The sequence below is a fragment of the Phocoena sinus genome, chromosome 11 (genome assembly GCF_008692025.1).
Source record: "Phocoena sinus isolate mPhoSin1 chromosome 11, mPhoSin1.pri, whole genome shotgun sequence".
NCBI classification, from domain to species: Eukaryota; Metazoa; Chordata; class Mammalia; order Artiodactyla; family Phocoenidae; genus Phocoena; species Phocoena sinus.
This window is the reverse complement of record NC_045773.1, coordinates 82,828,302-82,843,464: the sequence shown is the minus strand read 5'-3', so window position 1 is coordinate 82,843,464 and position 15,163 is coordinate 82,828,302. Positions and strand designations below refer to the sequence as shown.

Here is a 15,163-nt window from a genome sequence, read left to right as displayed (position 1 = left end):
GGAAGGGACCACGTGCAGCCCTGAGTGTCCCTTCCCAGGGCACCCCAGGGTAAGGATCACTGTAGGTGTCTATGGAGGCCACACCCCACTGGGTTCCTTCAAGGTCAACAGTCAGAGCCATAGGTCCAGCGCTTCGCTGGATTGGCTCTGCCGGGTGAGTTGGTCCAGAGAATGAATTCACAGTGACTGCATCACACAGGACTGCAAAGGGACTAAAGGCCAAAATCTTAACTACTAAAGGGCATGAGTACCACCACCGCCCCACCCCCTCTCCACCTCCCCACCCCCCCACCCCCACCCCCCGGCCAATGTGATAAGTAATCCCGGAGCCAGAAGCAGTCCTCCTAAGTTTAAGGTCTCTAGAAAGCCTAACTTAATACCTAAAGACTGCCTGTGGAACAAGAATTTGGGAGGAATGAAGCTAGATGAACTTTAGCAGTATTTTGATCACACTGTAGAGTCCATCTCCAGGAAAGGGATATTTCCACGCCTGACTGATGTTAACGAATGTTCCTTGCAGCTGACGGGTACCGGGCAGAAGTTACTCTTCATTATCATCGCTATTTTGTTCACCAGTGTATCCCCTCTACCGGGCTGTTGTGGTCTTGCATACACTGCGAGCTTCCCTCGGGGAGGAATCAGAATCAAGACAGAACACCAATATCCAGTGCAAATCAAAAGTAGATTAGTGATAGGCGTTTATTAAGCACAAAAGCACAAACCGATCGGGGCCTCACCAAAAGAAGGGTGAGACCCCGAGTCTTGTACAGGTGTGGTTTTTATATCCCAGGGTAACAGGATGTTCGTTCTAATTTTGAACTATTGGGTCGGCCATCCGGAACCCAGTGTCTTCCTGTTCACACTATGCTGGGAAGCAAAGCTCAATTTCACAGCAGCCAAGTCAAACGGTTAGCAATAAAAGCAGTTACAGTACAAACGGTTTTAAACCAAAACATTTCATCATTAATTCCAAGTATTACAATCTAAACTGTATGTTCTGGGACAGCGTGTCCCGTCACAGGGCGTGTGGTTGTCAAGTTACCTTTGTTAAATAAATGTGTTAATAATCTTCACTCTTCAACTGAGCATTTTCTAGATTTTAAGCCCCTACAGTTTACTCACCACAGATGCACAATTTACCTCACTGCAACATTTTCACAAAGTCCTTATTGTATTAGTTTTCTATTGCTGCCATAATAAATGACCATAAATTTTGTGACCTAAAACAAAATAAATGTATTATCTCACAGCTTTGTAGGTCAGAAGTCCAACATGGGTCTCAGCAGACTAAAATCAAGGTGTCTGCAGGCTGCATTCCTTTCTGGAGGCTCTCGGAAAGAATCCGTTTCCTTGTTCATTCAGATTGTTGGCAGAATTTAGTTTCTTGCAGTTGTAGGACTGAGGCTGTCATTTCCTGCTGGCTGTCAGCAGAGGGCTATTGCCGGTTTCTGGAAGCTGCCACGTTCCTCAGCTCGTGGTCCTCTTCCTCCAGCTTCAAAGCAGTAATGGCAGATTGAATCCCTCTCAGTCTTTGAATCCACCCTGTTTCTTCTTCCACTGAATCTCTTTGACTCTCCTGCCTTTATCCACTTTTAAGAATTTATGTAATTAGATATGTCCAACCAGATAATCCAGGATAATCTTCCTATGAATCCAGGATAATCTCTCTACATTAAGATCCATAACCTTAAGGTCTCTTTTGCCATGTAATGTGTCATAATCACAGGTTGTAAAGATTCTGGTGTGAACTCTTCAGGCTAGCACACGTAGTCACAGCCTCACTCACTCTGGAGGAGGCCTCTGTCCTGTATACACTAAGGGCCTCCACGATTGGAGATTCCCGTGAATCTCAATGAGTGACTCTTGGGAAATTTTATCTGTAGCCCTCCGTTCACTTACTAAACCCAGGTATACATGTCAGAGTGTCCTTTTGCAGAAAAGATAATTCTCACTGTTGATGATGTCTGGTGAACTTTCTACCGAATCCATCTCTTAGTTTGGGTTCCCCAAAAGCTGACTCTGAGTCAAGGACTCGGAGTCACGTTGTCTACTTGAGAACTGATCCCAGAAAACTCAAGTTCGAAAATAAATAAAAAGAGAAAAGCCAACTGAGAGAAAAATTACATAAAGGGTACATTAATCAGTTGGTTATCATGTGGGCAACTGGGCTCCATCCCACCCAAGACTAAGAAACATGTGAAGCTGTGAGAGATGCTTATGCTTACGTCATCACACCCCCAACCCCAAACACCATACACACACACACACACACATACACAGAGAGAGAGACTTCTACACACGGCAGGCCTCTCCTGGTGATTAGCTGCAACGCCAAAATCCTCGGGGAATCTCAAGGCTTTTCAATAAAAAAATGAAAAGTATCTCGCTTCTGAAGAAAGAAAAAGGAAAGTTTTTTAAAGGCTCCGTGCGGCTGTGCGTTTTTAAGTCCTAAGCTGTTTCTGTGTATTCTACCCAGTAACTGGTGAGAAAGCAGGTTCAGGGATGCCATTGGCTGGCTGACCCACGGCCTGCTCTAAATCATTCATTGGAGATCTTGTGACTTTGTGGTCCCCGAGTGGACCGGGTCCCAGGGACCGCAGCCCCCAGGCCGCGACTAACGGGAGGCGAAGAAAAGTTCCTTCTCCGCTTTCGGGAAGATTTGGTCTGGTTGTGCCTGTGCCCATGGGCGGGTTTAGGGGGAAGAAGGACAACTGGAAAATCATCATTTGAGCGTCAGAGGAGAAAAGAAAACGCAGAAGTTAATTCTAGAAGGTAAGAAAGGGAGGGGACGCGCTACCGCTCGGGTTGGGGCGGGGAGTGGGGGGCGGTAGGCGGGAGGAACAGAACCTGGTAAGGGGAAAGGCGGGGTCCCGGGTAGGGGATGCTTCCGGGGGCGGGGGTGAGGGGAGGGAGGCTCTCCACCCCTGGCTTGACTTGGTGCCGAGCCAGATTCGCGGCGAGGAGGAAGGGACGGGAGGGAGGATGGGTTTGGAAGAATATCAAGTGACGTCTGAAGAAACTCAACTCTGGCCGGAGAAGTGAGCCGAGGAGGGCGGAAAACTGTCTTCCCGATCGTTGTATTGTTGGCTTATTCCCTGGAATGTTTAATGAAGCCATCTATCGGGAAATACCTGAACCGGGAGAGGAAGGGGCCTGCCCAAGACAGCAGTTGGGGCGCTGATGATAACCAACACGGGTTACAGGAAAGTTTGACCTAGATCAGAACCGTAGTGCCGAGTCTCCCTGGCTGATTCTCCACGTCTCTCTAGGCTTCGCGTCCCTGCCTCTCGTGGGTGCTTATGGAGCCAGCTGCTTCTCTGCATTTCTCCCTGCCAGGCTCCCTTCTCTTCTTCCACCTCCTCAGCTTGTTTGCCTCGGTCTCAGGTAGGGGTGCATGCCACTAACTCCTATCAACTTCTCAGAAAGGAAAATCAGCACTTCAGTCTGCAAAGAGGAAGGGTAAAGAAGGGCTGCAGTTGTGTCCGCTCACCTTTTCGTTCTGCGCACGGTCTTCGAACGGATCCCAGCGCCCTCCATTTAGCAATCCAGTGAGAGCCACAAAAGGCGAGCTGCATATATAACTTAAAATTCTTAGTAGCTACGTTTAAAAAAGTAAAAAGAAACAGATAAAACAACCTTTCATAATCTATTTTAACTCCACATAACCAAAATATTATTATTTAAACTTTTAATTAATGTAAAATATTAACAGTGAGATGCTTAACATTTTTTTCTAAATTTTCAAAATTGTGTGTATTGTACATTTACAGCACACTCCAATTGGGACTAGCTAGTGGCTATCATATTGGACAGCTCAAGTTTATAGTATACTCCAGGCACTGTGCTGGTTTGGGAAATAGAAAAAGATCTGTGTAAGCTCAGGGTCCATGCGGGGTATCAGGGTATGCTTCTCAATGTGTTGTTCAAGAAGCATTAGCATCCTCAATAGACACCCCTCCTACCCCTGCTAGGTGTCTGTTACTGTCGACCAGCCACATCTCTTGGCCCCCAGAGTCCTGAGCCCAGGAAGCCCCTTAGAAAGAACATGTCTGTGTCCTGGCATATCCACTTCTTTTCCCACCTTAGAGAGTTGATGGCTGGTGCCCTTGTCTGACTCTACCGCTTTGTTGAACAGTCCAATTTACTGTCCTGGGACCAGCTGATCCAATTCTGGCCATGGTGGGAGAAGACACCAAGTTACACTGCCACCTGTCACCTGAGAAAAACGCTGAGGGCATGGAGGTGCGGTGGTTCCGGACGCAGTTCTCCCCTGCAGTGTTCGTGTACAAGGGCCATCGAGAGAGAACGGAGGAGCAGATGGAGGAGTACCGGGGAAGAACAACCTTTGTGAGCGAAGCTATCAGCAAAGGGAGCGTGGAGCTGATCATACACAACGTCACAGCCCACGAAAACGGCATCTACCGCTGTTATTTCCAAGAAGGCAGATCCTACGACGAGGCCATCATGTACCTGATGGTGGCAGGTACGACCTTCCATTTTGCTCCATTGCTTTTTCACAGCCTGACTCTTAGGGAAAGTTTTTCTCCTCACCTCAGGGCCCCTGCAGACCAGCAGATTTTTGCCTAGAATCCCCTTTAAACAGGGAGGGTGGCTTTCCCCTGCTCAAGGACCCAGTGAGTGGGTTTGCTCTGCTAAACGGTGGGCATCGACTCTTGAGACGCACACACGGAACTCAGCTGTCACCTTGAGTAGGGGCGAATGCTTAATCCCTACAAATTATTCTTATGCCTACTTGTGAGAGATCTCTAAGCGTCTTCCTCAGTAACATGTTTTAGAATTAGACATCTTTATTGTGAAGTATTATACTCATACACAAAAACTCATAGAACATTAATGTACAGATTACTGAATTATTATGAGCTATAACCCATGTAACCACTACTCATGTCAAGAACTAGAACACTGCCTTCTACTGACCGAGTTAGTTTGCTAGGGCTGCCATAACAAAAGGACCACAGACTGGGTGGCTTAAACAACAGAAATGTATTTTCTCACAGTTCTGGAGGCTGGAAGTCCAAGATCAAGCTGTCAGCAGGTTTGGTTTCTTCTGAGGCCTCTCTCCCTGGCCTGCAGATGGCCACCTTCTCACTGGGTCTTCGTGTGGTCTTCTCTCCGTGTCTTCGTGTGGCCTTCCCTCTGTGGGTCCACGTTCCTGGTGTCTTTCTCTGTGTGTCCTAATCTCCTCTTCTTATAAGGACACCAGTCAGATTGGATTAGGGCCCACCCTAACAGCCTCATTTTAACTTAATTACCTCTTTAAAGGCCCTCTCTCCAAATACGTGCACATTCTAAGGGCCTGGAGGTTAGGGTTTCAACATATGAATTTTGCGGGGGCACAGTTCAGTCCACAACATGCCACTTCTCAAAATCCCCAACTTAAACAGGTTCCTAGGAAGAGACATGCTGTATAATGAGAAATATACATCCTTAATAGGTACTACACATTTGTTTTCCAAAGTGTTTGTACCAATATACACTCTCGCCAGTCATATATGATGCTCCATACCTTTTTCATTAAGTCCAAAGAGAAGTTTTTCACATGTGATTTCAATCTATTTTTTTCTTTTTCATAAGTTATTTTCCACGCGTGTGAGGATCGAACACCATCCTTGACCCTTTTTACCCTCCTTCCCTACTGTTTTCCTCAGCACCTCTCACCTTCTTACGTATATGCATTTTACGTATTTATCCAGATTATTATGGCTCTTCCACTAGAATGTAGATTTCATAAGGGATTGTTTTCTATTTTTCTCCTGCTGTATCCACACCTTTAGAACAGACCCTGGAGCATAACAGGTGCTCAACAAATATTATTGAAGGATTAAATGAATCTGCTCCATAAAGCTGTAAGTGGTCATCACATCGTGCCTGAGCTATCTCTATTCTAAGCCTGAGATCTGCTTTTTTTTAACCTTTTTCCATGAGCCTCTTACCAGTCCCTGCTTTTAATCATCTTTGAAGTATGCATTAGTCAGGATTGTCAAGGTTATGCTCTGGTCACAAGCAGCCCTCAAATCTCAGTACGTTAAATCAACAAAGGTCTGTTTCTAACACATGAAATATATCCTTCCTGAGTCTGGTGGGGCTCTACTTCATACAGATCTGCCTGGAGCTTTGTGGTTCACCTGAGCAGAGGGAAAGAGAGCCCAGCAAATTACTCACTGGTTTGTAAAGCTTCTGCCTGGGAGGTGCTACATGTTATTTATACTCACATTTCATTGACCAAAGCACGTCACATGGTTATGCCTAACTATACAGGAGAGGGAAGTACAAGCCTAACCATGGGCCCAGGTGAACTGAAAATTTTTGTAGACAGCACTAAAAAGTACTCATTCAGGTTTTTGTTACTAGACATTCTTTTAAAGCGTTAATAGTCCACATCACAATCAGGACCAGCAGTTATTCACAACTATGTCTCCAGCATCTAGCAAATTGCTTGGCACCTAGCAGGTACTTAATAAGTAGCTGTAAAATGAAGGAGTGAAAAAGATGAATGGCTGATATCAAAATCAGAGTGGAAAAATTTACCCTTGCACACCCCTCATTGCGGACATTCATAAATTCATTCCACAAATACTTAACAAGCATCTCATGTTCAAGTCACTGTTTCAGAAACTGAGGATAAATCAGTGAACAAAGTACATGAAGATCCCTACCCTCGTGGAACTCACATTCTGGAGGGTGCACAGAGAAATAAATGAAATAATTAAACTGGATTTTATATCAGATGGCGATGAGTACTATAGAAAATAATAAAGCAGGGAAGAGATGGAAAGTTCTAGGAGGCAAGGAGGTAAGGTAATTAGAAATAGAATGGTCAGGAAAAACTTCACGGAAAAAGATGGCGATTGAACAAAACAAGAATGAAGTGAGGAAGTGAGCCATGCACGTCTAGGGCTACTGAGAGCATCCAGTGTGAAGTCCCATCTAGCACAACACAGGGCGTGTGGGCTCCTGATAGGGGACCATATAGTTTATCACTCAAACTGCACACTTTTGAGAGTGAGAGGAGGCACTGTCAATAATTGCACAGGGACAAGTGGAATCAACAAGGACTGCCCAGGAAACTACAGCATATATGGACATCTCATTTCTTGATAAACATTAAGTTTACCTTCTTTCCCTCTCCTCAAATACTAGTTGTCGTGTGAGTGACTGACATGTAAATTATATATTAAGCCTAGTGGTCCCACAGAGAAAATGAGTGAGAATTTGGCCAGGCTTCAGGATAGAAGTGGCATTTAAACTGGGATTTCTACAAGTTTATTGGCTTTAAGGTATGACCTCACTTCCGGTGTCAGAGTATTATACTTTAAAAGAAATGTTTGAAGAATGGAAAAGCCTTTAAGACACACATAAATCAATGGCATTTCAGTCCACCAGACCAATGGAGGTTTGTGGACAGTGCGACCTTCCCAGTGGGCCTCAAACTTGACTGGCAGGAGATCCCATCTTCGTTACTCAGAAGGGCAGTTTTGTATCTGATTAATATAGAATATCACGGAAGAAGGGTTTCTCCACCCTTGTGCCCTGACTCTGTTCACAACAGCACTACAGAGCTGATCACCATGTGTTTGTATGTGGCAGGCATTTTCCATTCTTCCCCTGTAAACAAGACCCTGACCTGCCGCACTCTGAAGCGAGTTGGTGTACACCTGTTTGCTTGCTTGCTTACTGTTTTCCAGTTTGGTTAATCAGCTGGCTGGTTCTGTCCTTAAGTCTATTGCCTCCTGCTTGCCCTTATCGAACCCCTGCCCTGGAACATTTTGTAGGATTTCTTTCCATCTGGCCAAGTTCTTTTGAATCTTATCCCACTTCAAAGTTTCTGTGTGAGCCTTTCAATATGCCACTAGTTGTTTTTTATTTTCCATCTTGAAAAGATCAAATTGAGCAAGAAGCAGTAAGGCTTAAGTGACTGCTTTAATTTTGTCTTTGGTATAATTTGTTGGACAGGCTTAACAAAGGAACTCCTTAAAAGAAGTCTGGATGATTGCTGGATACCTGGCTAAAGGGGCAGAAGTCTCCCAGGACCATGCATTTGCAGCTCTCTCCTACCCAGTATTCTCTTTTATTGAGGAGTCTCTGAAAGATAGAATAAGTTAGGAAGAGTCTAGATTCTTAGGACTTTTGACGATGATCTGCTGACATTAAGGAGGTGATTTTTTTTTTTTTTTTTTTTTTTTTTTTTGCGGTACGCGGGCCTCTCACTGTTGTGGCCTCCCCCGCCGCGGAGCACAGGCTCCGGACGCGCAGGCCCAGCGGCCAGGGCTCACGGGCCCAGCCGCTCCGCGGCACGTGGGATCCTCCCGGACCGGGGCACGAACCCGTGTCCCCTGTACCGGCAGGTGGACTCCCAACCACTGCGTCACCAGGGAAGCCCAAGGAGGTGATGTTTTTATCTTAAGGATCCCGGGAGCATCCAGATCTAATAGGGGAATGTTGTCAAGGGACTGTAAGAAAATTACCTAATTGACGGAGCCCAATTGACTGGAAGGTAAACATCTCTGAATTGGGGTAAGGGTTGGCTTTGCACACTGGCTCTGTCAATTTTCCTAAAAACCAACAGCTGCTTATGATTATCAGACAGCTGTGGCGATGTGAAGTCCTAAACCAGGAGAAGAGGGTCAGTGCCTTGAACTCAAAAACTTTCTTAAGATTCTGCCAGCCTGGCAGGTTTCTGTCCTTATTGTATTGACCTAGAACTTCAGGAAGCCAGAGCTACTGAGAAGTCCTCTCAGGCAGAAGTCCTCTCAGGCAGAAGTCCTCTCAGGCAGAAAGTGAAAGCCTGCTTCTTTCTGGTCACAGTGGACACACCCACCCGGAAGTGAGAAAATTAAAATCTCTAGCTGAATGAATCAATCAACCAATATTTATTAGGAGGCAGATAAATGCTTGCGCCTGTGATGGGGTCCGTAGGTGGAGCGCAAAGAAAAGTACAATGTAATCCTTTCCCCACTTAGAGATCTCACAATTTTTTTGACATGTTGGTCACCTGGTGTTCTCCAACATCAAGGTCTTTTTCCTTCCTTTCCTCCTTACTGGCTCCTTCCTTCCTTCCTCCATCCCTCCCTCCTTTCCTTCCTTCCTTTCTCCCTTCACAGAATGGAATGTGTGTCATCAGTTTCTCTGGACACCAGCCTCTTGCTCTCTCCCAGCTTCCCTTGGCTCTCATCACTAACAGCTGATCTGCTAAGACACTTCGGCTAAGACACCATTACCTCTTTAGCTGGTCTCTCTCCCCAGGCCTGGGTTCTCAGCCCGTTATTGAAATGAAGGGCCACGAGGATGGAGGCATCCGGCTGGAATGCACATCTGTAGGGTGGTACCCAGAGCCCCATGCCGTGTGGAGGGACCCTTATGGTGACATCATGCCCCCGCTGGAGGAGGCTTACACTACGAACGCAGATGGCCTCTTCGTGGTCACCATGGCTGTGATCATCATGGATGAGTCTGTGAGGAACGTGACCTGCTCCGTCAACAACACCCTGCTCAACCAGGAGAAGGAAACTGTGATTTTCATTCCAGGTTAGTTCCCTGCTCTCTGGAGGCTCATCTCATGGAGGCGGGATCCTCATCAGACAGACCGGAGCCCAGCATGGGGATGGGAGTAGGGGCGTGGAGTGGAAGGGTCCTGGGCACTGAAGAGCTAGAGGCTACAGCTGAGCTGAGGCCTCTCCCCTTGTCACAAGAGGAAAAATCAAATCACCTCAAAACACAGGAGTAGGAAGCCTCTTCTCTGGGGGTAAATCTGATAGTTTTGTTTTGTTTTGTTTTTCTCTGTTATGGTCCTTATCCTGCGGCAATTTTCAAACATGTAGATCAGTCATAAATCTATGGCAGGTAGTATCTGCTGAAGCCCTGCCTTCCTGCCCAAGAGATTTCCCAAGGGACAGAGCTGGAGAAATTCTCTGTCTGTAGACATTCATAAATTCATTAAATACTGAACAAGCGTCTCATATGTTCAAGACACTGTTCTAGAAACCGAAGGTAAATCAGTGAACAAAATACATGAAGATACCTGCCCTCATGGGGCTCACATTCTAGAACAGCAGAAGGCAATAAATGAAATCATGAATTAAAACAAGGAGTGAAATAATTAATTAAACTGTGGATTATATCAGATGGTGATAAGTACCATAGAAAAAAGTTAGTGAGGGGGTGATAGAGAGTGTCAGGGGCATAAGGCAGTTGTAATTGTAAATAGGACGATTGGGGAAAGCTTCACGGAAAATATGGCAGTTGGGGAAGTGAGGAGTGAGCCATGCAGATGTTCGAGGACTGAGCAAGCCAGGTAGCAGGAACAGCATATGCAAAGGGCTGAGGCAGGAGCATATCTGGCAGTTTCAAGGATCCCCCCAAGACACAGGTATCACTGGAATGGATTGAGGGCAGGGAGAGTTGGAGGAGATGAATTCAGAGAGACAGTAGATCTGAATCATATGAGGCAGTGTAGGCCACAAATGGACTTTGGCTGTTAGTCTCAGTGAGGTAGGAAACACTGCAGGGTTTTGAGCAGAGAAACAACATGATCTCACTTAGGCCTCTGTGCCGAGGACAGACCGCAGAGGATATGGACAGAAGCAGGGAGAAGGCATTGCAATATTCCAGGCAAGAAGGGATGGTGGCTTGTACCATGTGGTGGCCGTGCTGATTCAGTATGGCTGGTTAGCTTTTAGTCACCCTGGTCTTACCCATGGTGACTCCAGATGTTACTGCTTTTTTGTCTGCTGGGGCCCCAACCCTGGCAATCACTGCGGGGTGAGCCAGTGCAGAGCCACAGTCTCTTTCCCTAGCTGAGGTTTCTGAAAGAGAAGCTGACGGAGCAGGGACCTGGTGGGGGCCAGGGGTGCAGGGGAGGCGCTCTTCAGATCTGCGCCCGGAAGGGCTCTAATCCCAGGGCTCCTTTCTCTCACTAAATGGGACTTTTGGGCTCCCTTTTCAGAACCCTTTATTCCCAGCACATCTCCCTGGATGGTGGCCCTGACTGTCATCCTGCCTTCTCTGCTCCTCATCATCGCTGGGAGCATCTGTCTCGTCAAGAAACTCCAAATGGAAAAAAAGCTTCTGTCCATGCAAATAGAGATTGAAAATGAAGAGAAAGAAATTGCACGTAAGGAACTGGGGAAAGAACGTGTGGAAAAAGAGAAAGAACGTCTAATAAAAGGTAAAAGAGTAGGAAGACAGTTCACTGTCATACAAAAGGACACAGCTCGGGCAGCTAAAAGCCTGCGAAAGAGAGAGAGGACGTGAATAAAGGCAGCGGCAAGGGCTTAGAACTCTTCGTGTCCTAGTAATGAATCCCTCAGACCTCGCTTTCTTCCATTCTGCAAATGTTGCATCCATTCACCTGGCTACGTATAGCCCTATATTGTTGGACAAGAGCAAACCCAAATAAGTACTGATAATATCCAGCCACCTGATCATATGTTATTTCTGGTATCTTGACAATTCCCAAGGCAGCGGGGGGAGGGGGACAGTGGTATTCAAATAGAAGACCAGCCATCATCATTTAAGACAAACTCTATCTCTCTTAGTTCTTCTCTTGAGGACATTCATTTGTTTCTGTTTCTTTTTCAGAGCAACTTCATGAAGAACTGCGTAAGTTGAGCATTTCCTGAACCACTCCCTGCATGATTTGCATTCTGCCCTGCATTGTCTCCTGAAGCTTACCTCTCTGCCTGTCCCCATTGCAGGATGGAGAAGAAGCCTCTTACATGCGGGTGAGCGCCTCTGACATTCCCTCAGATCCCGAGCTTTCTCCCCACCAGGCAGCCAATGGGACACATTAGAGGAGATGAACAAGGAGACCCAAGGCTGGCTAGCGGGGGCAGGAGCCTGGGGTCGATTCACCAGCAGTATCCCACCCAGTGCCGGAGCCTACCTCTGCTGTCAGGGAAGCCCCGCAGCTCTTAACCAACTCTATAGCTTACTTCCCACCATCCTCTCTTTTTTAGAATAATTTCATCCATGATTACCAAAGGTCTACCATACATAATAGATGTCCCGAAAGGTTACCTTTTAGTAGCTGTTGCTCTTTGGATCCTGGATTAATTTGAAAGAAGACAATACTGGCTTAGCTATTTATAACCTGGGAGATGGTATAGACTACACAGTGGAAGAGCCACGTGTGGGAAAAGCATTAAGCTTCCCAGGCCTGGCTGAGAGGTGTACAAATAGGGACCAGAAATACCTTCCTGCTCCAAGAGAATGCTGCTAACCCTGTGTATAGCCTGCCAGCGGAGAGGACCTGGGCAGGTGGGAGAACACAGGGTCCAATTGCCTGGTCCTAATGAGCACTTTGAGTTTTATGATTTGTCGGGTTCTGCTCACAAGCATCAAAGAATGCAGGCTTTACTAGATCCCACAGCACTTGGACCTTTCCTCTTTCAAATTTCAAAATTATCACCATCAGACATAACAACTTGGAGAAAGAAGCAAATCATTTTAACACAATGATTTTGTGTTCGATGTAGACTGACTAAGTAATAGTAACTGCAGATGGGAGAGGGCTGCAGAAAGTCGGGGGTCTGAGGCATTTCCTGTATCCAGAGAGGTCATAGCTATAGATGTCACACCAGTGTTATTAAGGCAAAACTACCTTTTGCCATACTCACCTCTCAAGCAAGTATGGCAGGTAGACTTTGGGGGACATTATCCTTCTTTTTTACCCTTTGAAGGATACGCATATTAGTCGTTTAAATCAGTTGTCACCTGGTTAAACTGGTAGAACACAGAGGACCAGTGTAGGGACACTTCATCACCCTTATCTGTGTAGGGAAAAATTGGTCTTAATGGCTTAATTGGGGGAGGGGGAGGGGGAGGGGGAGGGGATAGGTCCTCCTTGCTGGTTTAAGCCATGTGGGAAGCTTTTTAACTAAAGAGAGTCCCAGAGATCATATATTTTGAATAGAAAAGGGGGCAGATCTAAGAACATTGAGAGAAAGCGGGAGCCATTAATTTCAGCTCATTTGCTGAACTTTCTATATTTCTTAGAGCCCCAGTTCTCCTCGACCTGAGGCAGTGCTCCTGCCACTTAAGAGATAGAAGTGCGGCCTCAGGAATTTTCTGTGAGCTGCCTGGGATCTGGGATCGAGGGGCCTTCACGGAAAAGGCGGTCACATGGGGGAATCTCCCACCAGCTTTCTGGGATCTCTCTGGGGACCAGGAATCTCACAATCTCCTGAGATCCTAGGCCTAAACCTGAGACTTCCTCTGCAGCTGATGTGGTACTGGACCCAGACACCGCTCATCCCGAGCTCTTCCTGTCAGAGGACCGGAGAAGTGTGAGACGGGGTCCCTCCAGGCAGAGCTTGCCTGACAACCCAGAGAGATTTGACTGTCAGCCTTGTGTCCTGGGCCTAGAGAACTACTCCTCAGGGAGACATTACTGGGAGGTGGAGGTCGAAAACGTGATGGTTTGGGCTGTGGGTGTTTGTAGAGACAGTGTTAAGAGGAAAGGGGAAGCCCTACTGGTTCCTCAGAACGGCTTCTGGACCCTGGAGATGTTTGAGAACAAGTACCGCGTCCTGTCCTCCCCAAAGAAGATTCTCCCCCTGAAAGAGCGCCTTCGCCGGGTGGGCATCTTCCTGGATTATGAAGCTGGAGATGTGTCCTTCTATAACATGAGGGACAGGTCGCACATCTACACGTGTCCCCGTTCGCCCTTCTCTGGGCCCCTGAGGCCCTTATTCAGGCTGGGGTCTGATGACAGCCCCCTCTTTATCTGTCCAGCGTTTACAGGGGCCCAGGGGGTCACAGTGCCTGAGGGCGGCCTGGTCCTTCACAGGGCAGAGACCCACCGCAGCCTCCAGGACCAATTCCCCGGTCTCAGAGCCAAGTAGAGAGCCCAGGCCACCTCTACTACCACAGCACAGCACCCCCTGGAGGAAAACCACCCTCCTTCCTTCTGGTCACGGAAGAAAATCTCCTCCAGAGGTCCCCTGGACACCTCCCCAAGCCCCAGCCCCATCTCTCCCTCATTAGGCTGTTGCTTTAGTAACTCATTTGCACGTAACGATGGGGCAGGGGCCAGTCTCAGGAACACAAGTGCTGCCACATAGCTCCCAACCAAGAAGTGTGAGAACGTGACAGGCAGAAAACCGGTTGCTTCAACATCAGAGTGACACATTCAGCCTGAGACTGGAGTTGACATCAGATACTGTGGACTGGGGCGAGGATGCACTAGGATGTAAGAGGGGAGCGGGAACCACAAATGGAAGTCAGAGATAGAGGAAGTGAGACCTGAGAGGTGGGCCGAGGCTATGGATGTGGTTAAGCCCCACCATTACAGCTAAGGGGTCCCAGGAGCTAATGGTCCATTTCCCACCCACCCCCAAGATTTCCAGGGCATATAGTAAAGCTCCCCAGGCCTAGATCCATATGAGGAAGGATGAAGGATGAGGGTACTTCTGGACGTGGCCTGGCTCAGGTGTCCCTACAATAAACAAGGTGTCAGTACTTAGTTATTGAGAGTGGCCTAAGGTTTAAGGTCCCAGCTGAGCAGGTAAGCATTGGACCAAGTGGATCTCAAGGTTCAGGTTCAGTGGGGAGAGCAGTGCTTTTCTGCTTTTTAGCCTCAGGTTGCCTTTAGATAATTAAAAATTACTGAGGACCCTAAAGAGCTTTTGCTCATTTGGGTTATATATCTATCAGTATTTGTGGCATTAGAGATTGGAACTGAGAAATGTTTAAAATGTATTTATTTATTAATTTATATTAAAAATAGCAACAAGCCAATTATAGGTTAATATAAAAAAATTTTCATGAAAAATAACTGTTGTTTCCAATGCAAATTAAAGTTTATTGAGAAGTGTGGTGTTCTTTAACGTTTTTGCAAATCTAATGTCTGGCTTCTCGAAGGTGGCTAGATCCTCACATCTGCCTCTGTATTCAGTGCTGGGATATCACAGGTCATGTAGGCTCTAAAAAATGTAACTGTACACTAGTGAGAGAGTGAGAGCAAAAATGAAAAATAATATCTTAGTATCATTATTATGGAATAGTATTAATCTTGTAGACTGTTTGCAAGTATTACAGGGACCACCCAGAAATCTGCAAAACATCCTTTGAGAAGCAGGATAGAGGATCCTGGAATTGAGTCAGTCATCTAAAATGATGACATAAATGGCAGTATTTTGGACTT

General features: G+C 46.6%; 1 protein-coding gene across 6 annotated transcripts; it reads left to right on the top strand.

Annotated features, from left to right (window-relative positions):
- The first annotated feature begins 2,352 nt into the window (after positions 1-2,352).
- LOC116762369 (butyrophilin subfamily 2 member A2-like) lies at positions 2,353-14,833 on the top strand. 6 transcript variants are annotated; one of them, XM_032649258.1, is made up of 8 exons: positions 2,353-2,772; positions 3,270-3,384; positions 4,136-4,483; positions 9,265-9,546; positions 10,964-11,185; positions 11,599-11,619; positions 11,715-11,741; positions 13,240-14,833. In XM_032649258.1, the coding sequence occupies exons 2-8, from the start codon at positions 3,300-3,302 to the stop codon at positions 13,860-13,862; spliced, it is 1,608 nt and encodes a 535-aa protein (XP_032505149.1). In that variant the 5' UTR covers positions 2,353-2,772; positions 3,270-3,299; the 3' UTR covers positions 13,863-14,833. The 6 variants fall into 6 exon arrangements, with proteins under 6 accessions (XP_032505149.1, XP_032505151.1, XP_032505153.1 ...); XM_032649260.1 differs by lacking the exon at positions 3,270-3,384 and having other exon boundaries at positions 2,359-2,772; XM_032649262.1 differs by lacking the exon at positions 2,353-2,772 and having other exon boundaries at positions 2,967-3,384; positions 13,015-13,353.
- The last annotated feature ends 330 nt before the right edge of the window (positions 14,834-15,163 follow it).